This window comes from Protomyctophum parallelum (genome assembly GCF_964188405.1).
Source record: "Protomyctophum parallelum genome assembly, chromosome: 14".
NCBI classification, from domain to species: Eukaryota; Metazoa; Chordata; class Actinopteri; order Myctophiformes; family Myctophidae; genus Protomyctophum; species Protomyctophum parallelum.
Genome location: NC_139709.1, coordinates 10,434,522 through 10,456,564, shown reverse-complemented (window position 1 = coordinate 10,456,564; position 22,043 = coordinate 10,434,522). Strand labels below are relative to the sequence as shown.

Genomic DNA, 22,043 nt, shown 5'->3' with positions numbered 1-22,043 from the left:
GGGAACGGTACTGTCTAAATAGTGCTATTTAACCAATTTAGGCCTGACCTCGAAACGTAAAAGAATTCTTCTAAATCCTCCAGTTTTCTGAAATACATATTTTCACTATTTTAAAAAAATAGACCAAGTAGCGTGCCACTCGGTGGCTCGCTATGAGCTTGTAGATCTGCTATTTTTCAATAGCTAAATTATAACTATGTTTAAAACGCCAAAAGGGGTTCCCGCCCAAAATGGCTTAATTGGCAATTGCATACTAGCAGGCATTAATTGTGCCTTTTGAATTGTAACGGTGTATTTTCCCCATTGACAGTCAAGTGTTCCTTTTCTCCTACTCCTGGTGCACAAATTTCACTTTTAATTAAACGTTGTGGTGGGGGGGGGGGGGGAATTTATTTTTTAATTCCTTGCCGACACACTTTGCTTCTTCCTCCGCGCACAATGTTCCGGGCCCCCCTGCCATGGTGTTTTACAATATAACGACAAGTGTTTGCCCCTCCAGCGGTTTTATAGCTGGTTATAAACACTAAAAGGCAGTGACGGTGTGGGGTAGACATGTCTGAAGCCTCCACCCTTCAAGTCCATGGTTTAAAAACTAGTTTCACAGGTGACTAGTTAGCAGATAGAAATGGGATTTCGATAAATGGAAATGAGCCGGGCTTCTTTCTCCTGAGTGAAGTGTGATGTTATTGCTGCTGCTGTTGTAGTTCCGCCAATGCAATCAAAAATGGCGGTGTGCTGGAGATGTGCTGGAGGAGATGGAGGTAAATATGTCTTGAAGTTTAATTGCTTAAGCCCTTAAGCCTAATTTACTTCTGCTCCATCATACGACGGTGTAGCTGTAGCCTGCCGAAAATGGCAGACATACAAGCTCGTGGCACGCCACTCGGTGGCAAGCTATGAGCTTGTAGATCTGCTATTTTTTCAATAGCTAAATTATAACATGTTTAAAACACAAAGGGGTTCCCACCCAAAATAGGTTAAGCCCTTAAGCCTTATTTACTTCTGCTCCATCATATGACGGTGTAGCCTGCCGAAAATGGCGTTCGGAAAATATCTAAAAATTCTTAACTCGTATAATACGAGTTAAGAATTTTTAGATATTTTCCGAACGCAAGCCTTAATTCATAGTTTAGATGGTTTGTATTTCGGTCCATAGGAGAAAGGAGTACATGCACGTTAAAATGCACTAAGTGGTACCGAAAAGGTGAAGACAGAAGCCGAGGCTTGTACATACATTGTATTGCAATGTTGGTGCCATTGTATTGCAATACAACATTGTATTGTCAGGCAGATTTCATAAAAAACTATAAACTTCTGGCCATTGATTGTGAGAAATCTAAGCCTTTAAGTTTACATAGGGTGGGCTACTGTATATAAAATATATTTATAATGGCTAAAAGGCCAGGCAACTGTAAGCCATCAGAGGGGATATGCGAGAGCTATAGTCCTACTGTAGGTATATTTGTCACCCGAGTACAGGCAGGGTGAAAAGGCTACTTGATATAAATAGTTCACCATTTATAAAAGCTGTGGTTTTAGTCCATAAGCACTTCCTTTTGTGCCAAACCACATTAGCTACATCATGGGAAAGATCTGCTTTGATGAGAACATTTTAATAGCACAATATTTAAATATAATACTGCAAATGAACGTTTTATTTATTTATTTTGTATTAAATATATAGTAGGCCTATATAATAACTTTTCAGTTTCTGAGCTTCTTAATACAGCACAGATACTGTTGCTGGCCTGCTCCATATACGCAGATCTAGGTGATGATCCATCTCTTCTCCATGTATGGCTATCCAGGGTTTGATGAGGACAGTGTCGTGATCTTCATACATGGAGATCCAGGTGATGATGGTGAGCTCCACATATGGAGATCCATGTGTTGTAGCAACTTGACTGGCGTCACAGCAACCACACTGGTTATCATGAGACTGTCACAATATGGCCATATATGGACTTATGTTTTTATTTATTGATGTTTTCGGTCTGGGTATTGCGTAAAATGTGTGCTAATTAGTAAGGCCAGGTGGGGCCTCGGGTCAGCCCAGTTACAATTGGTCCACTGGTAAAATGTCCATTACTGTGGTGTTCACTTGATTGTCACCGTTGTACTGCATGTCTCCAGCTTGTTTGTCTCCAGGTAAATTGCCGATCACTGATCGAGTCATTTGGAGTCAAAATCGTCCGATCAATCGGAGCACCTCTAGCTGTTTTATTTTCTATTCGTGAGTTTCAAACGCAGTCCTACATCTGCCATGTTGTGGACCAACACAGGTGTTTCAATTTGTCTTAGATTGGCATCATTTTTTTTTTTTGCACACTCCTTAACTTTGACAACTCTTGCCGCAGAGGTCTGAGCTCTGAGCTCTGAGCTCAGAGGTCTGAGCTCGGAGCTCAGACCTCTGAGCTCAGAGCTCAGAGGTCTGAGCTCTGAGCTCAGACCTCTGAGCTGAGTTCAGACCTCTGAGCTCGGAGCTCAGAGGTCTGAACTCAGCTCAGAGGTCTGAGCTCGGTGCTTGGAGGTCCGAGCTCTGAGCTCGGAGCACAGAGCTCTGCGTGCAGAGGTCCGGTCATTCAGACAGAGGTCTGAGCTCAGAGGTCCTGCCTTGTTGTCGTCAGGCTTCATGACGGGAAAGGACAGCACCTCCTTGATGTTGTTAGAGTCTGTGAGGAACATGGCGAGACGATCGATGCCCAAACCACAACCGGCGGTGGGTGGCAGACCGTGCTCCAGAGCCGTGCAGAAGGTCTCATCGATGAGCATCGCCTCGTCATCTCCCTCGGCTTTGGCCTTGGCCTGCTGCTCAAAGAGCTCTCTCTGCCTGACGGGATCGTTCAACTCCGTGTAGGCGTTGCAGAGCTCCTTCTTCATCACAAAGAGCTCAAAGCGCTCAGTCAGGCCTCTGACGTGTCTGTGTCCTTTCGCAAGAGGGCTCATGATTTGCGGATGGTCACAGATAAAGGTGGGGTCGGTGCATGTGACTACAAGGAATTCTCCTACCAACCTGTCGAGGAGGCGGGCCGTGGTTCTGGGCGGAGGACAGACCACTCCCCTTTGGGCACACAACTCGTCGAAGAACCTACGAGTCTCGTCGCTGTCGTAGGTTTCAGGAGGAGGGAACGGGACGCCCATTATCCTCGCGAGCTCGTGTGTCACGCTCACTCTTCTGAACGGCGGAGTGAAGTCGATCTCACACGAGGCCTTGTCCTTCCCTTTCCCGTCGGGATGATACGTTATCTTGTACCCGCCGGTGATGTCCTTCACCATCCCCGAGAGAAGTTCCTCTGTGATCGTCATCAGGTCGTTGTAATCGGCATAGGCCATGTAGAACTCACACGTGGTGAACTCTGGATTGTGGGTGAGATCGATGCCCTCGTTTCTGAACTGACGGCCGATCTCGTACACTCTGTCAAAACCGCCGACCACGACCATCTTGTGGTAGAGCTCGGGCGAGATCCTCATGTAGAGCTTCAGGTCCAGCTCGTTGTGCTGAGTGACGAAGGGACGAGCCATGGCTCCACCGGGGATCTGGCTCATCATCGGCGTCTCGACCTCCAGAAACCCCTGCTGGTCCAGGAAGCGGCGCAGGTAGGTGATGATCCTGCAGCGCGTCACAAAGGTCGTCCTCGCGTAGCTGTTGAGGATCAGGTCCAGGTAGCGCTGGCGGAATCTGGTCTCCTTGTCCGACAGCAAGTCGTGAAGACGTGGCAGCGAGTGCAGACAGGGCGAAAGCAGAGTCATCTCTAGTGGAATGATGCTCAGCTCTCCTTTCTTTGTCTTCCCCGGGTTGCCACGGACGCCGGCGACATCGCCTCGTCGCAGCTTGTCGTTGTCGGCCTCGAATGCCTTCGCAGACGTGTAGAACTTTGAGCTCGCCATGACCTGCAACTTGACACCTTCCCCTCGCAAGTCGTAAAATAGCAATTTAGCGCTACATGCCCTCTTGTCATGGAGGCGACCCGCGACGCTCAGAACAACATCCGTGAGATGCTCTTCGGGCTGAAGATAGCTGTATGTATTAATGAATTCCGCGAGTGAAATGTCCACGTGATATTTATGCGGGTAAGGGTCCTCGCCCTTGCTCTTCAGAGCTTGGATTTCCCGGGTACGGTCCTTGAAGTGCTGATTACGCTCCAGAGTCTCCTCATCCACTCGAAGGTCATAATGAGACATCTTGTTGCTGCTGAAAAAAATAATAACCGGGAAACGCTGAAACTTGGAATACAACGATATCGGGATTGTGAGGGCTTTGTGGTCTCTGGTGAGCAGAGTCAGAGTTGCTGTTGAGACGTGAATAAAAGCCCTTCTGATCCATCTTTTATAAGGTTTACTGGATGGATGCGTGTCATGATGATCATGCCAGCCAACTGGGTATGAATCACCATGACGATGCCAGGCGTGTAATCTATAATGAGGTTTCTACATTAGTCTGATGTCAGTGCTGGATGTCGCCGTCATGCTCATATACTGTATAGAGCTCTGGATCAGCACGGCCCAAACATGGAGATTGTAATATTTAGACTTGAATAAGTTGTTAAGATATATCAGGTTGGCCCAGGCCGTAGCGTAACGGTCTGGGCACCGGACTGGTAATCCAGTCGCAGTGTGCCGCGGGTTCGACTCCCGGACCCGACACGGCCTTTACTGCATGTCATCCCCCCATCTCTCTCCCGTTTCCTGTCAGCCTACTGTCTGTCCCTTCAAAAATCAATAAAAGGCGTAAGCCGCAAAAAAATATCTTAAAAAAAAAAAAAAGATATATCAGGTTATCTCCATGTATGGAGACTGAATGTCCATTGGATCCCCAGGAAGTGGAGTAAATACTGCTTAACCCATTTTGGGGCGGTGGTGTTGGCATCATGTTATGCTTTAGCTATTGAAAAATAGCAGATCTACAAGCTCATAGCGCGCCACCGAGTGGCGTGCTACGAGCTTGTAGGTCTGCTAATTTTGAAAAATCGAAGAACGACTGACGTAGAAGATTTTTTTTTAAATCTGACCTCAGGTCAGAATGGAAAACAGTCAGGATGTATGTAGAAGACATTTTTAGAATCTGATCTCAGGTCAGAATGGGTTACAGAATGGGTTGCTCTGATGTCACGATGAGTCAGCTATATATGGAGTTTTAACATCAGCATGATGTCAGCACTATGTCTCTGCCTGCCAGAGCCATCTATTATGGGGCTCTATAGACGCTCTACATCAACCACACCCGCATAATCTATGGACTTTGGAATGTCTGACTTATCTATCTATTTAGATACGTCCGATAGCTCCATATATATTCATATTTTTGAGTGGTGCAACCACTCCAAGGAACAGCTTTGTCTGTGTTCACCTATGTGTGTGACGTCCACCCATACGTTCACCTATGTGTGTATGAGCATCATATAATGAGTACCAGTAGGGGCGCTGTTGCCTGCTAATGAGAGAGAGAGAGAGAGAGAGGAGGAGGAGGAGGAGGAGGAGGAGGAGGAGGATGGGGGGGGGGGGGGGGGGAGAGAGAGAGAGAGAGAACAATTTACAATTTACAATTTAGGCATTTAGCAGACGCTCTTAATCCAGAGCGACTTACAATAATCAAGAACAAAAGCATGGGAATACATCACAAAAGCATTTATCATAAAACATGCGTAAGCTAAGAAAGTAACAGTGGAATATCTATATTATGAGACTATACATAAACTATATATATATACTACTATGCGATACATATGTACTATGGCGTGCTATGACTATATACAATGCAATGAGAGAGAGAGAGAGAGAGAGAGAGAGAGAGGGGTGTTGCACCACTCGGTTCACATGGGTGTGATTTTTCCTTTTTGAGGGGTACTACTAGCCCTTCCTATATACAGCTTTTGTCCTCACACGTCTCAATATTTGCCATTGACAATGAAAGGAGAAATTAGGTCAAATGTCCGTCAAATATGACATACTGTAAATCTGTGCCAACACAAACATTAAATGCCATTGACAATGAAGGGAAAATGTACGTCATATATGTAGACGAGCAAATTGGCTAACCAATCACATAAATTCAGTTCAATGAAAGGGGAAATTAGGTCACAGACTCACATGTGCCTCAAATATGACGTAAGGTTTGTCCACAAACGTCTCATATTTGCCATTGACAATGAAATGAGAAATTAGGTCAAATGTCTGCCAAATATGATGTAAATTTGTGGCAACACAAACATTAAATGCCTTTGACACTGAAGGGAAAATGTACGTCATATGTAGACGAGCAAATCGGCTAACCGATCACATATATTTATTTGAGGGGCCCCTCCTATATACAGGTTTAAAGTTTGTCTTTAGTTCAATGTTTGTTTAATAAACGCCATTGAGAATGAAGGGAAAACTTACGTCATTTTGTAATTCATTACATCATATTGTCTCTTTATTGTTAATGGCGTTTAATGTTTGTGTTGGTACCGTTTGTTTTACATCACCATTATACGTCACCTAATCAACATGAGTTAAAGACTTTAACCCATTCTGACCGTGCACCCATTTTGAAAAATAGCAGATCTACAAGCTCATATCGCGCCACCGAGTGGCGCGATACGAGCTTGTAGGTCTGCTATTTTAGAAAAATCAAAGAGCGACTGACATTTCTAGAATCCGATCTCAGGTCAGAATGGGTTCATCAGACCAGTGTGTGTCCAGTGGAAACCTCGTATGAATCTGATCTCGGGTCAGAATGGGTTCAATCATGAGCCTGAAGCAATCCAAAATTGTGTGTTGAAAAATGCTACTGCGGTGGCTCCCAAATTAAATTGACACATATAGCAATTACTGTTCATTCGCCGCCCTGTATCCCTGTACAAGACAAGGCCATATTTGCTTATGATATATGATATGGGTCATAGCGCAGTGTCCGTCACTGAAAGTTCTGAAGTGGAAATAAATAAGAATATAATATTAATTTTTCAAGCGACAGCTGCACAGCTCAAACCCATATAGTTTTTATTTTTTATTGTTATAGGCCCATCATAGGCATAAAGGGGTTTTGTGTGTCTAGATCAAGGTTCAGTTAGTGGCCTTGTGGTTAGAGTGTCCGCCCTGAGACTGGGAGGTCGGGGGTTCGACTTCGATCCCCGGCCGGGTCATACCAAAGACTCTAAATAATGGGACCCAGTGCCTCCCTGCTTGACACTCATCAAGGGTTGGATTGGGGGTGGGAAGTGAGGACGCTGGCGTCGACTGTTCGCCGCTTCACCTCCCAATGTATGAATGAATGAACCATTGTAAGCGCTTTGAATAGGCACATAGTGCATAGAAAAGCGCCATAAAAATGCAATTCATTATTATTATTATAGCCTTCTGTACACGATACAGAAACACCTTCATGACCTTTGTGGAATTCAAGAATATAGGAAGATGTTTCAGCTTTTCTTCATAATGGACTATCTCACACACAGCAAGAAGTGCAAGAACCTTATAGATTTTATTTTCTCCCCTGCCACTACACTCACCACATTCTACAGACATAAAAGACTGCACACAAGCTGTTAAAAAGGACATAATGTTTATTGCATGTTTGATGATAAAGGTTACTAGTCAGTAACCTTTATCATCAAACGTGCAATAAACACTGGAGAATAGGGCCTACATCCATTAAGTTATTTTTTGTTTCATCAGGAGTCATTTAATTTGTATTTAAGAATATGTGCAATCAGTTTGGACGAGTACTGGTGGTGTTAAGATAGCTGGCCAAAGAAAGGACCGGCCACTTCAGATGGGCTTATATAAGGAGCTGATTGAGTAATTGGACCACACCGTGTCCCCTGTGCATGCACAATGGGCAGGGGGGGGCAGGGGCAGTGGCGTGCACAGATAGACACTAGGGGGTGCTGCCTTGCCCTTTTGGCAATTTTGCTCTTAATTTTTTTTTTTTTTTTCTTTCTTAATTTGTAGTTTGTGGACATTGATCAAATCTTGATAAAAAACGCTTCTACTATATTATTTAGGCCCCCACAATCTAAAGCTATGTTTCTATGTCAGTGGTTCTTCGATAAAAAAGAAAATAGCAGACCTACAAGCTCGTGGCTTGTAGATCTGCTATTTTTCAATAGCTAAAGCACCAAAATGCGCTGCACAAGGTGCCCTTTTTTCACTTGAGCACCTGCCCCTCTAAATGTCTGTGCACGCCACTGGGCAGGGGTTTATCATGAGTAGTTGGAACTTATTATTACGGTTGTGAAAAAAATTCAATTCAATTGAAAGAAGCTTTTTGAGTCAGTGCATGCTGTGCTGTCTCGAGGCCCTCTCAAGGACCCCATGCCGTTCCCCAGGCCCCGAGACCCCCCCACGTAAAGAAGCGTCCAGACTCACAGAGCACAGACGGACTTTAAAATCATACAGTTCATAACGTGCAGTCACCCATAACGTCAGCTGACCTTTCCAGTGGTCCACACTGAGCAGCCTTCAGTGGAGAGTCGAGTGCCTTTGGTGCAATCGGTAGTTTTCAGAGGTACAGTTATTATTATTGCAGCCAATGTTGTGTTTTTTTTCTTACATTCTCCACTCAGACTTTCCCAAGTGTATCCATTCCACACAGAGTTGGAAACCAACCGGTGACCGCATGCACTTGTCTGACCTTTACGTTTTCCCTGTTCATTGTTTTGAATGAGCCTCTCAAATCCAACATGAAAAAGCTTAATTCAGTCATCCTGTTTATCAAATATATATTCTTTCATCTTACTCCTTTTTTCCGAATGTTGTCGATCTGCTAGCCTGGTTTACTCTGCGAGCGGTCGCAGTAATGGCGCCGGCCTGTACTCATCAGGTATTGAAACATCAACAACCGATCCGACAACACACACACACACACACACACACACACACACACACACACACACACACACACACACACACACACACACACACACACACACACACCTGTATGGAAACACTAGACTATTCCCAGTTCAGTGGGCTCCCGTCGACACACCTGTGAGATGGGCAGTATTTGAAATACATGTATTTGAAATACGTATTTGAAATACTTTTTTGTATTTTGTAATTTGTATTTCGCTGGGATGGAAGAAATGAGATGTATTTTGTATCTAAATACTTTCAGATTGAGTATTTTCTGTATTTCAAATACATAAAATACTTTATTTGTTTTAATGTAATTTTATTCTCAAATGGACACATGTTAAACATTTACACTGCCTCAGGTTAAAACTGTAGGGGCAAAACACACGCACCCATACACACAACACAACACAATGTGTGATGTCACTTCTATTCCACCTTCTGATTAATCAATCAGATTGATTGATTGAAATATGTATTAACAGTTTGCAGAATTACAGTACATTTCAAGCACAACTCAATACAAAGACTGTTAACTATGAGTAGACGACCCAATTAATCATTACACTTGTTTACAACAGGGTCCACCATGTTCAATTCATCAAAACATTTAGAGACGTACAAATAGACACTTCTATTAGTTAAAGAACAGAACAGGAATTCATCATAAAGGAAGCAAAAAGGGAAAAGAAACATATACAGTGAGGGGAAAAGGGGGGGGCGTTGGGGGGGGGGGGATTCAGATTTTATGGGGGCCAGTTTCGAATTGCAGCTGTCCGTAGGTGCCCTTTGAGAGCGGTTTTGAAGGAGTCAATGGATTCATATGTCTTAATGACTGTTGGTAGGGCGTAATTTAGTCCCTTGTTTGTTCCGAATCTGGGTTGTGCATGGTTTGTTGCACTCCCTCTGGTGTTGTGGGTGTGGACTTCGTTTACATTAAGGAAGTATTTAGACAGGTACATGGGTATCTTGGTGGTGTATCGAATCTTGTGGACCAGACCCATTGCAAGATGCTGTACTCTGTCGTCGACCCTAGCCATCCCAGCCTGTCAAAGTGGGCAGGGGTGAGGTGGGTTCGGGGGGTGAGGCCAAGTAGGAGCCTGACCAGTTTGTTTTGGGAGGTCTGGAGCCTTGTTTTAAGGGCCTTTGAGGTGCTGTGGTACCAGGAGGTGCATGCATAGTCAAAGAAACCTTGTACGAGGGCTCCTGTTAAGGTCTTCAAGGTGATTTTGTTGACCAGTGAGGAGATCCTGTAAAGGAATCTTGTTCTTTGATTGACTTTTTTGATTACGTTGGTGGCAATTTTATCACTATGCATGCACCTCTTGGTACCACAGCAATGGGTCTGGTCCACAAGATTCGATACACCACCAAGATACCCATGTACCTGTCTAAATACTTCCTTAATGTAACGAAGTCCACACCCACAACACCAGAGGGAGTGCAACAAACCATGTGCAACCCAGATTCGGCACAAACAAGGGACTAAATTATTTTCGCTCCTATACCACCAAAATGTGGAACGCCCTACCAACAGTCATTAAGACATGTGAATCCCTTGACTCCTTCAAAACCGCTCTCAAAGGGCACCTACGGATGGCTGCAATTCGAAACTGGCCCCCGGAAAATCTGAATCCCCCCCCCCCCTTTTTTTCCCCTCACTGTATACGTTTCTTTTCCCTTTTTGCTTCCTTTATGGTGAATTCCTGTTCTGTTCTTTAACTATATAGAAGTGTCTATTTGTACGTCTCTAAATGTTTTGATGAATTGAATATGGTGGACCCTCATCTAAACAAGTGTAATGCTTAAATTGGGTCGTCCACTCACAGTTAACAGTTTTTGTATAGATTTTTCGCTTGAAATGTACTGTAATTCTGCAAACTGTTAATACATTTCAATCAATCAATCAATCAAAGCTTACACACTCAAATTGAACCTCAAATGAGAGGCAGAATAGGGCGGGCCTTCAGTTGTTGGAGACTAACCTCACAAGGCTCATATCTTCAAGTTCTTCTTAATAATCCTCAATGTATTAGACATTCTGACAGGTCATTAATTTAATATTTGGCAATCAATTATGAATTTACTTATCATTATACACATGTATGTTCATGAAAATGTATTTTCATGTATTTTCAAAATACAAAATACGTATTTGTATCTCAAATACATTTCTCAGACCAGTATTTGTATTTTGTATTTAGATACATTTTTTGACCCAGTATTTGTATTTTGTATCAAAATACATTTTCAATGTATTTTGCCCATCTCTGCCTGTAGGTGATTTCTGTCGCTATAGTGCAGCGACAGAAATCGCCCTCCTCACCTGGCTTCCCAGCCTCGAACTTGGCCAATTGTGGGTTTTTTTTGTTGAGTGGTGCTAGCTACTCCTATAGACAGCTATGTGTGTCCCTGGCTCTGTCTGTCTGTCTGTCTGTCTGTCTGTCTGTCTGTCTGTCTGAATACGGAAATAGCGTTTGTTGACCACCAAGTGTCACTGCTAACACACACGCACGCACGCACACACACACACACACACACACACACACACACACAGAGGCCAGGGAGGAGGGCCAGTACAGTACAGTACAGTACAGTACAGTACCACTCACTTCAGACTTGTCTGATTCCCCCCCCCCCCCTTTTTCTTGTTGAGCGCCCGGCCATTGCTGGAGGCACCGAATCAAATCTGTCCTGCTCATCTCTGCTCTGAGGAAAGTTATTCATGCTTTTATTTCATCACACCTTTACTCTATAACTTTCGGTGCACAGTCTCCAGTCTCCAGTCTCCATCATGATCAGTGGCTACAGAACACTGCAAGCTGGCCTCTTAACTGGCTCCAAACTGAAATTGACCACATTTCTCCGCAGCATGCCTCGCAATCTCTTTTAGAATTGATTTTTTTTTACAATTTTATTCATCACATTCAAGGCCAGGTCTGGTTTAGCTCCGAGTCTCCGACCTACATTTCAGAACTGCTCTTCTCCACTGTGATCAGACACGAAACATAGCCACGAGCTCCTCTCGGGCAGCACATTCGTCCATCCAAAGTCCAGGTTAAAAACAAGAGGAGACCGGGCTTTGGCTTTGATACCGGGCTTTGGCTTTGATACCGAGCTTTGCCTACACTTTGGAATGCGCTGCCGGTGGAAATCAGGCTTGCTGAGTATAGTTGGTGCCCTGTAGTACACTTTTGTTTTGTTGCAAAGATGCCTCCTATTTAATTTTTTACCATGTTTTCATAATGCTGTTGGGTACCGTAGACGGGTATTTTATTTCTTGTGTGAAGCACTTTGTTCTGCTACTTTTTGAAAAGTGCTAAAAGTTTATATTATTATTATTATTATTATATAATTCCCCAGTGTGTCTGTGCAGGCCTGCACACACACAGATCAGACGGCATGCCGCTGGGAAGTGGACAGTACTAGGCCTGTATACGGTATACCGTTTGGCATAGAGATACGGCAAGGCTTTTCAAAAAAGGTATTTTCAGAACTCCATCAGTACAAGCTCTCACTTTTACATTACATTCCCCCGAAAAGCTTTACAGCCCAGAGCACGACGGCGACGCTGCAGGGGAGCTGTGACAAAATAATGAAAATAAGAGTTTTTTTTTGTTTTTGTTTTCTTTTTTGGGGGACTTAACTGAGACAGAGTGCTTTGAAGAAGACCAGCTGGCAGCGTTGCGTTGGTACAGTAGGTTGCCAGCACAACGCTTTTCACACTGTGAGAAAATAACCCCGACGTTACGCCATCTGTCAGGCGATCATCATGTGTGCTTTTTCTCACATAAGCGCCATGATTCTGACGGTACATTTTAATTCACGTATTATGTAGCATTGCGCAGAAAACGGGGATTGAACCCAGGCCTCCCACTCCACTCGCCAAACCAACGCGCAACCTGTCGTGGCTGAGCCCGATTGGCAGGGCTGTTGCCGGCTGGGGGCTACAATCACCCCCCCCAGTCTTTGAAGCGCGTCCTCGCGCTTAATTCTCACTTCACACCGCAGACCGCCGCACACAATGTTCCTCATGTCCCTCACGCTCCACGTCCTGCCGACTACGCCAGATTGGTAGCAATGCGCGGAACGAAGGGATTGAACCCGGGCCGCCCACTCGCCAGACCAACGCGCAACGTGTCGTGCCAATATAGAGCTGAGCCCGATTGGCAGGGCTGTTGCAGGCTGGGTCTTGGCTGGGGGCTACATATACGTATACATCTACCATGTGTGATGTTATTTCATAGTTTGATGCTGTGTGATCAGACGCCACATCAGACGCCTTTGATGGTAGAACGTCGCAGAGCAATTAAAGGTTCTTGAACACACCTGTGTCTTGACTGCAAAAACAAACATAGAAATGCACTCTATCGAGCTGCCAACTTGCACACAATGCACTCTATCGAGCTGCCAACTTGCACACAAGTAGGCCGTTTACTTACTGCGCAAGCAACTTCTACAAACGTACTCTCAGCCCCTAAAGACGAAAACAACAAACAAACGTTTAAAGAAATCCGACATTAATACAAAATACAATTATTTTACTACAACAACCCAGCCAACATTGAAACTGTTCAAATCAAACTTATACTGAAGTGTCCTCATATGACCCACCATGGTGTTATGTACAGTATGAGTCCCTTAATCAGACCAGTGTGTGTCCAGTGGAAAACCTCGTATGAATCTGATCTCAGGTCAGAATGGGTTAATCAGATCAGTGTGTGTCCAGTGGAAAACCTCGTATGAATCTGATCTCAGGTCAGAATGGGTTAACTGGTTAACACCCAATTTGAGCCCGAGACGTCTCCAAACGTCCTTAGAATTATCTCCAGACTGGCTGCTATTTAGTACCCTGAATATCTAAGACAATATTTGCATCCCCTTAGCTCACCATAATATAATCTGAGGGACACAGAGTATCCTTAATTCACTGTCCCCTGTTCTTTAGAAAAGAAGTTGGCCGACATGCTTTGAAACACAAAGCTCCTCTGGATGACTGGAACAATCTTCCCAGTTCTCTTTTTGATTAACTCCTTCAATATCTTTAAAGCCTCTATAATATCCTTACTCATCTTCAAATACCCTGCTTCTAATATGCCTCTCATTGTTCATTCTGTTTCTCACATACAAGCCTGTGAAGATACTGTCATTCAACATCTAAAGTGCATGTGCAGTCGTTAATGCATGTTATCGCGCATGTGCATTATGTAATGGTCTGTAGTCTGTTTTTGGTTTGATTTCTGATCATCTTTATATGAGTATTGTAATGCATTAAGTGCCTTATTCTCTGGGTGACTATAGGTGGGGTGGGAGCGGACAGGTTGGGAGAGATTTCTTGTTTTGTTGTTTTTCTGTTGGACCCTCTTTCAATAAAGGTTGTTCATATAAACATATCTTAATTACGTCACCATCATATCTTAATGACGTCACCATCAACAGCCAATTAAGGACCACCTAATTGGCCTAAATATGAACATATACCATACATACGAACATATACCATACATACGCAGCCGACCACAGTACTTGCACGCTCTGCTGGTGTAAGTCTATTATTGGTCTTGATAACGACTCCCGGCCTGCTGATCTCACGTCAGCCCCGGTGCTCTTATAGGGCTGTCATATAATCACTATACTGGTCTGGAGTCTGATCTCATGTGCACCTCAGTGCTCTTATAGGGCTGTCATATAATCACTATACTGGGTGGTCCTCTAGACCAACATGGCTGCTGCTCGTCCTCCTGCTCCTACTATCGTCGCTGATGCGTCTGTAACGCCGAAAACAACGCCTTCCTTCCCGACTCCATTTGACTTCTCCAGGCCTCCGGTCATCGAAGGATTCAGCCCTACATCCCCAATTCACAAGGATGAGACTTTCAAGGACAAGTTCATGAGGAAAACCAAGGAGAACCCCTTCGTCCCTATAGGTTGTCTGGGTACAGCTGGTGCTCTGATTTGGGGCCTCCGAGCCTTCAGTCACGGGAAGACCAGACAGTCCCAGCTGATGATGCGGGGGCGTATCGTGGCTCAAGGATTCACTGTAGTTGCCCTTGTTGTGGGCGTCTTGTCGACCGCACTAAAACCCAAGCAGTGAGGAGCAGCTATCCTAGAGCTGTAAAGCTGTAAAGCTCAGTCCGAATATTGGATAGAACTGTGGAGGCTAAATGATTTGTGTTAAGAAGATATTTAAAGCCCAGGCCGTAGCGTAACGGTCTGGGCACCGGACTGGTAATCCAGTCGCAGTGTGCCGCGGGTTCGACTCCCGGACCCGACACGGCCTTTACTGCATGTCATCCCCCATCTCTCTCCCGTTTCCTGTCAGCCTACTGTCTGTCCCTTCAAAAATCAATAAAAGGCGTAAGCCGCAAAAAAGAAATCTTAAAAAAAAAAAAAGAAGATATTTAAAGGCCCCCTTTGAACCACCAGGGATGTTATACTTGAAGTTGGCCCTGTGAAAATAACTCTTGGCCCTGTGAAAATAACTCTTCCAACACAGACCAAGTAAGCACTTGGGAATCGGACTGAAGTTTAAACTTGAGTACATTTTTGATTCAGATTTATGGTTTGAACTTCAGAGAAACATGCCAATCGTGCTTGTTGCTTTGTGGGTGATATTTATCTTTTATTCCTAGACACAAATGGAACCATGATTCTGTCTTCTTGTATCAATGAGATTATGTCAATGCCATGGATCATTTCACACCTGACATAAAATGTAATGTTAACTGTCCATGTGTTGTAAATATTGGAACAGTAAAGGAATATTTAATGAAAAAAAAAATAGGAAAAAGAAAATCACTATACTGGTCTGGAGTCTGATCTCAGGTGCACCCCGGTGCTCTTATAGGGCTGTCATATAATCAGTACACTGTTCTGGAGTCTGATCTCAGGTGCATCCCGGTGCTCTTATAGGGCTGTCATATAATCAGTATACTGGTCTGGAGTCTGATCTCAGGTGCATCCCGGTGCTCTTATAGGGCTGTCATATAATCACTATACTGGTCTGGAGTCCTTAAGCATTCGGCTAGTTCTGACAAACAGCGAAGCTGGCGTGAAGATAATTGCGTCTGTGTGCTCTCCGTGCATCGTGGTCCTCGGCAGGCGCAGGGAGGCGGCCGAGCTGCCACGGCTCGTTTGAGAGGTGCTGTTTTTCATCCACCACCACCGGCGACGACAGCCAGGCTCTTGTCATTCCCGGCGCGTTTTGCAGCAGGCGCTTCCGTACGGCGGACCTGCCTGCCCAGCTCCATAGCTACTCCACACTGCCACCGTCCACCACTCTTCCGACAGGCAATTGCATTTTGTTTTCTACATGATTAATTCAGTGACACGAATGAATAAAAGCCCCGGCCTGCAAGTAAACAGCGTGTTGTCCCTTGAGTGTATATATATGGTCGAAGTGGAGCCGTCCAATAACCGTCACCATTTGTCCCTTTTTCCCCCCCAAGCAGCTTTATAGGCACTTAGGAGGCTCTGCCAGGCCAGCACTATCGCTGGTCTTGATGGAGGCAGCACAGCGGCGTGATGAGGATGGTGACGATGAGGACGTCAATGATGATGATGATAGTCCTGCTGCTATTAGCGCTAGGACTGTCTCCCGAGAGAGAGAGAGAGAGAGAGAGAGAGAGAGAGAGAGAGAGGCCCCCAGAGCGCCGTGCTGTTTATCCCTTGTCATGACACCAGACTGTATATAAATTGGGGCCTGTCCGTTTGTTTTATTGTCAGCGGTTGCCGGACCCATGGCCTCCCAGGCAAGCACAGACAGGCAGGGTCACGGAGACCATGGCTTAAAGACGGGGCAGGAGAAGAGTGATGGCTTCCTGCCCATCATGGCCACTCTTATACTTATACTCCCACGTGGCTGTTGTCTCTCTCTCTCTCTCTCTCTCTCTCTCTCTCTCTCTTTTATATTGTGCATTGTCCTTTAACCCATTTTGGACTGAGGTCGATTAAAAAAAAGGCTTCTAAATCCTAATAGTTTTCTGAAAAACCCATGTTTCTATGTCAGTGGTGCTCAACCTTTTTCATGTCAAGGACCCCCAGAATTATCTCTATTGGGCCACGGACCCCCATCTCAAAATATGTTGTTCCAGGGACCCCCCAGAAGCAAATATTTTAGTTAAAAATGTTCGCTCTGAAATATATATTCAATGATTTGCGACACACTTTCACGACTTTTAAAAAATAGCTAAAGTATAACATAATGCTTAAAACACCAAAAGGGGTTCCCGCCCAAAATGGCTTAATATGTAACCCAGTCCCTCGGGGATGAGGGGAAGTGGATTGCCGGGTTTCATGTAGTATCTGGAGGGATTTCTCTGGCACAGAGTGCTATCTCAGTGCTTGTAGCCCAACGCTTTGTACGGCAACATTCATTTATCAGCATGACACACTTGCTTAAGTTGTGTTTTTTTGTCTGACCCAGTGATTGGAGGTGTACCGTCATCACAGTTGCATCTTGTGTTTGTTTCCATGTGTTGAGAGGTGGCAATTAACGAGCCCAATTAGGCCAATCACTAACAAGCATGCTATTTACGGAACTTCATTTAGGCCAATCACTAACAAGCATGCTATTAATGGAACTTAATTTCTGACTGTTACACTTTTTTTTGGGGGGAAAGTTTTCTCTTCCATTTGGAATAGAAGTGGCATTGAATTGTTGGTCTCAACTTAAGTAACTCAAAACTAGGGTAGCAACAGATAAAAGTTATCAATTTGTATTAACATTACTACAGTATAATATAGTGGTTTATCGATTATAAAAAAAAGTTTTAAATAGAATACTTACGCTGCTTTCAGATGTGGGATGTAACTTTGTGTCTTCATGCCGCTTCCATTGAATGGTAGACTGTATGCATCTTTGCATCTGCCCGTTTGGCTTCCATTGAATGGTAGACTGTATGCATCTTTGCATCTGCCCGTTGGCTTCCATTGAATGGTAGACTGTATGCATCTTTGCATCTGCCCGTTGGCTCCCATTGAATGGTAGACTGTATGCATCTTTGCATCTGCCCGTTGGCTTCCATTGAATGGTAGACTGTATGCATCTTTGTATCTGCCCGTTGGCTTCCATTGAACGGTAGACTGTATGCATCTTTGCATCTGCCCGCTGGCTTCCATTGAATGGTAGACTGTATGTATCTTTGCATCTGCCCGTTGGCTTCCATTGAACGGTAGACTGTATGCATCTTTGCATCTGCCCGCTGGCTTCCATTGAATGGTAGACTGTATGTATCTTTGCATCTGCCCGTTGGCTTCCATTGAATGGTAGACTGTATGTATCTTTGCATCTGCCCGCTGGCTTCCATTGAATGGTAGACTGTATGTATCTTTGCATCTGCCCGTTGGCTTCCATTGAATGGTAGACTGTATGTATCTTTGCATCTGCCCGTTTGGCTTCCATTGAATGGTAGACTGTATGCATCTTTGCATCTGCCCGTTGGCTTCCATTGAACGGTAGACTGTATGCATCTTTGCATCTGCCCGCTGGCTTCCATTGAATGGTAGACTGTATGTATCTTTGCATCTGCCCGTTGGCTTCCATTGAATGGTAGACTGTATGTATCTTTGCATCTGCCCGTTGGCTTCCATTGAATGGTAGACTGTATGCATCTTTGCATCTGCCCGTGTGAATGCATGCATCACTGAGAAGATAATCAATAATACTCAAAACTGTAGACTTCCTTTGTATTGTCTGGCAGTGTGTGTGTGTGTGTGTGTGTGTGTGTGTGTGTGTGTGTGTGTGTGTGTGTGTGTGTGTGTGTGTGTGTGTGTGTGTGTGAGGCTTCAGTGGAAGTGTGTACCTCGCGACGCCATCAGATCCACCCACCCGCCCTTCCTCTCCCTCTCTTTCTCCCTCCCTTGCTGGTTTTGCACTTAATCTCCCCTGCGGTGACCTCGGCCTGTCACCCCCCCCCCCCCACCCCTCTGGTCTGATCTCCCGTTTCGATCCAAACCCCCAGTCTTACCACTGAGCCCAACGGACGCATTCATTAAAACCCGGCCAGTGCTCGTTACTCAGGCTCCAGCCCCAATCTGGTCTCCCTGGATCTTCACTGACTCTGCAGTTAGTTGTGATTCCGCATCGCATTGGGCCCGAGACGTGAGGGGGGGGGGCTGAGATGTGAGGGGGGGGGGGGCCTGAGATGTGAGGGGGGGGGGGGGTAATGACAGAGGCGGCCCGTCCGAACGGATGGCCCCCTGGGCTGACGGATGATTCCTCGCATCCAAGGCGTGTACCGGATCTGACTTTGACCTGATTGACAGATGGCCCTGGCTGCCCGGCACCGAGGAATTATGTGCGAGCCGAGGGGAAATAACGTATGATTCTCATTTTTTCTCTCCCTCCGCCATGGAGGCGAGTTGGACGACCCAGCGCGACAGTGACTAACGACCTCTGGAACATTTGTGATCGCAAATGACCTGTCACGGGACAGGCCTCTGTCAGACACGTGATGTCAAAATGACATGCAGGACATGAGCACGTTGCGCCAACCCGGGAAACTTAGCATTCGTACTAACGTGAGTGATGGAAATGACAGTAAGTAGCCTTGCCGAGCCATGAGGCCCATAGGGCAGGAGCCTATCTCCTGTTTCTGTAGCGTGAGGCAGCTTGATGTACAAGGACACCCCCTGGACATGACGCTAGTATGACCCAGGGACTGATGATGGAAATGACAGCGTAATAATAATTACTACACCTGGACTTTCACTGACGACAGCATTATGCGATGAGGTCTCAGTTTGGTTCAGTTACTCATGTATTAAAGTTCTCAGTCGCCACGACTGATTTCCATAGTAGCCAGCGTGTCTTGTGAAAGCATGCTGCACACTGAAAATAGTGCTGGGACGTGTGGTGAGCTTGTAGATCTGCTATTTTTAGATGAGAGAGTATTTGAAGTGACCCAAACTAGCAATAGAATAAAGCATCTTCCAGAAACATGATTGGTCTCAGAAAGGTCATGATCTCTTCGGCTGGCCGGCCCTAAAGCATCATAATTATTTTATTTAGCTTTATTCCATGCGGGTACTGCTGGTGGCCGTGGAGGATTTAAAATAAAGCCACTTTTCCTGTCTCTCACTCACGCTAACCTTTCTTCTCTCTGACCTTTTAGTGTCTGTCTTTTCCTCTGACAGTTTGATGGCTAACTGCCTGGCCCCTGAGTGAGTACCAGGACCGACCCAGTGGTTGGTCCCTTCAGTATTAATTTATCCACTATGTTCTGTACTGCTGCACAATTAAAAAAAGAAGGGGGCTGATTGTTTGCACGGTGACCGCTATACTTTACTTTCGGTCCATTCATTCCATTTTGTTGGTCACTGTTGGTCACTGTCCTCATTTCCCTCTTCTGTCTCTATCTCAGCAGCATTTTCTCCATCTCCTGATTCCCCTCCCACCACCACCACCACCACCACCACATTTTATCTAGAACGAACAACCATGCATCCCTTTTTCTCTTTCTGTCCTCTAGCACTTTCTAACATCCACTTTCATCACTCCCTCTCTCTGTCTCTCTCTCTCTCGCTCTGTCTGTGTGTGTGTGTGTGTGTGTGTGTGTGTGTGTGTGTGTGTGTGTGTGTGTGTGTGTGTGTGTGTGTGTGTGTGTGTGTGTGTGTGTGTGTGTGTGTGTGTGTGTGTGTGTGTGTGTGTGTGTGTGTGTGTGTGTGTGTGTGTGTGTGTGTGTGCGTGTGCATGTGTGTCTGTCTTTCCTCTGTCCCTCTCCCCTGTCGCTTCCCCTCTGTCGGTTTCTTCTCGTCCCTGTATGTCCTCTCTCTGCATGCTCAGAACAGAATGATCTCCTCTCATTACAGTGATGGCACTGATGTTTCAGTTGAGTGGAGCTCAGTCTCTCTCTCTGTCTCTCTCTGTCTCTCTCTCTCTCCCAGTACCTGCAAGGCTTTTCTTAGCAGTCTGATCATGCGACAATGTTCGGCAGACAGATACTGCAGCCCCCCCACCCCCACCCTCCATATAGGTGTGCCTAGGATGAGAGTCGTGCACTTATATAACTTAGATTAGCACAGATATGGGGGCACAGTCGGTGTAGTGCTGTTGCCTCTCAGCTAGAAGGTCATGGGTTCGATTCCCGCTGGGGGCGCTGGTGGCTGTATACTCTCCTCTGTGTCATCAGTGCCCATACCCGAGGCGGGGTTGGCAAAAGGGCCTTTCTGTGTGGAGTTTGCATGTTCTCCCCGTGTCCCCTAGGGTAGATACCCTCACAAAAAACATGCAGTAATCCTGGTCTCTATAAACTGCCTCCCCCTGGCCAGCCGGGACGCCTGATGGAGGGGAAAGGAACTGGTTGGAATAACGTGTTCCTTTCCACGCGCTACGTCCAATGCAGTGGCTTGGACTACTCGTACATATAAGGCAGTATGAGGTCAGTCCATTGCTCTCCCCAGGTTGGCAGAGGCAGTAGAGTGTAGAGCCCACAATTACATTAGATAATTGACACAGGGTGAAAATAATCGTGGGATAAAAAATGTAAATAAAAAAGGATTAGCACAGATGTCTTCAGACATGTTGTGAACCACCCCTGTGTGTGTGTGTGTGTGTGTGTGTGTGTGCGCACGTGCGCGTGCGTGCATGCACGCATGTTCCCAGACATTCCCAGACCATATGTGTGCTTATGGTTGAACGATTGAGAGTGCTTTTGGAACGTGTGTGTGTGTGTGTGTGTACAGTACAGTTAAGCATGTGGGAGTAAATGTACTGTAGCTGTAAAGTGTATTTTGATATGAAAGCAATAATGTTTGGATTGATTCGCATATCATTAGCAGCACTCCAAGTCCCTTTATTACCCAATTCTGATATTATATATTATATTATATTATATTATATCTGTAATCATGAGTAACTATCAGCACTAATTAGTATTCGGTGTCATTTCTCATTTCACTCTGCAGTTGTTCTGTCCCCTGTACCATGTTGATCTGTATTGTATTGTATTGTATTGTATTGTATTGTGTATGGTCATGGTGTTGGGTGCCTGCACATATGCACACATGGCATCAACGCATGGTGTTGAGTGCAGGCGCCCCACACTTTGTCTTTCTTTTATCTGTATTGTACTGTGTTTTTGTATGGACGTGGTGTTGGGTGCCTGCACATATGCACACATGGCATCAACGCATGGTGTTGAGTGCAGGCACCCCACACTTTGTCTTTCTTTTATCTGTATTGTATTGTGTTTTTGTATGGACGTGGT

The 22,043-nt window shown here is 45.3% G+C and overlaps 1 protein-coding gene across 1 annotated transcript; it reads right to left on the bottom strand.

Annotated features, from left to right (window-relative positions):
• Positions 1 to 2,484: 2,484 nt before the first annotated feature.
• LOC310871106 (lysine--tRNA ligase-like) lies at positions 2,485 to 4,182 on the bottom strand (the record flags this gene model as incomplete). Its single annotated transcript, XM_083782595.1, has 1 exon — positions 2,485 to 4,182. The coding sequence occupies one exon, from the start codon at positions 4,180 to 4,182 to the stop codon at positions 2,485 to 2,487; it is 1,698 nt and encodes a 565-aa protein (XP_083638721.1).
• Positions 4,183 to 22,043: the final 17,861 nt, after the last annotated feature.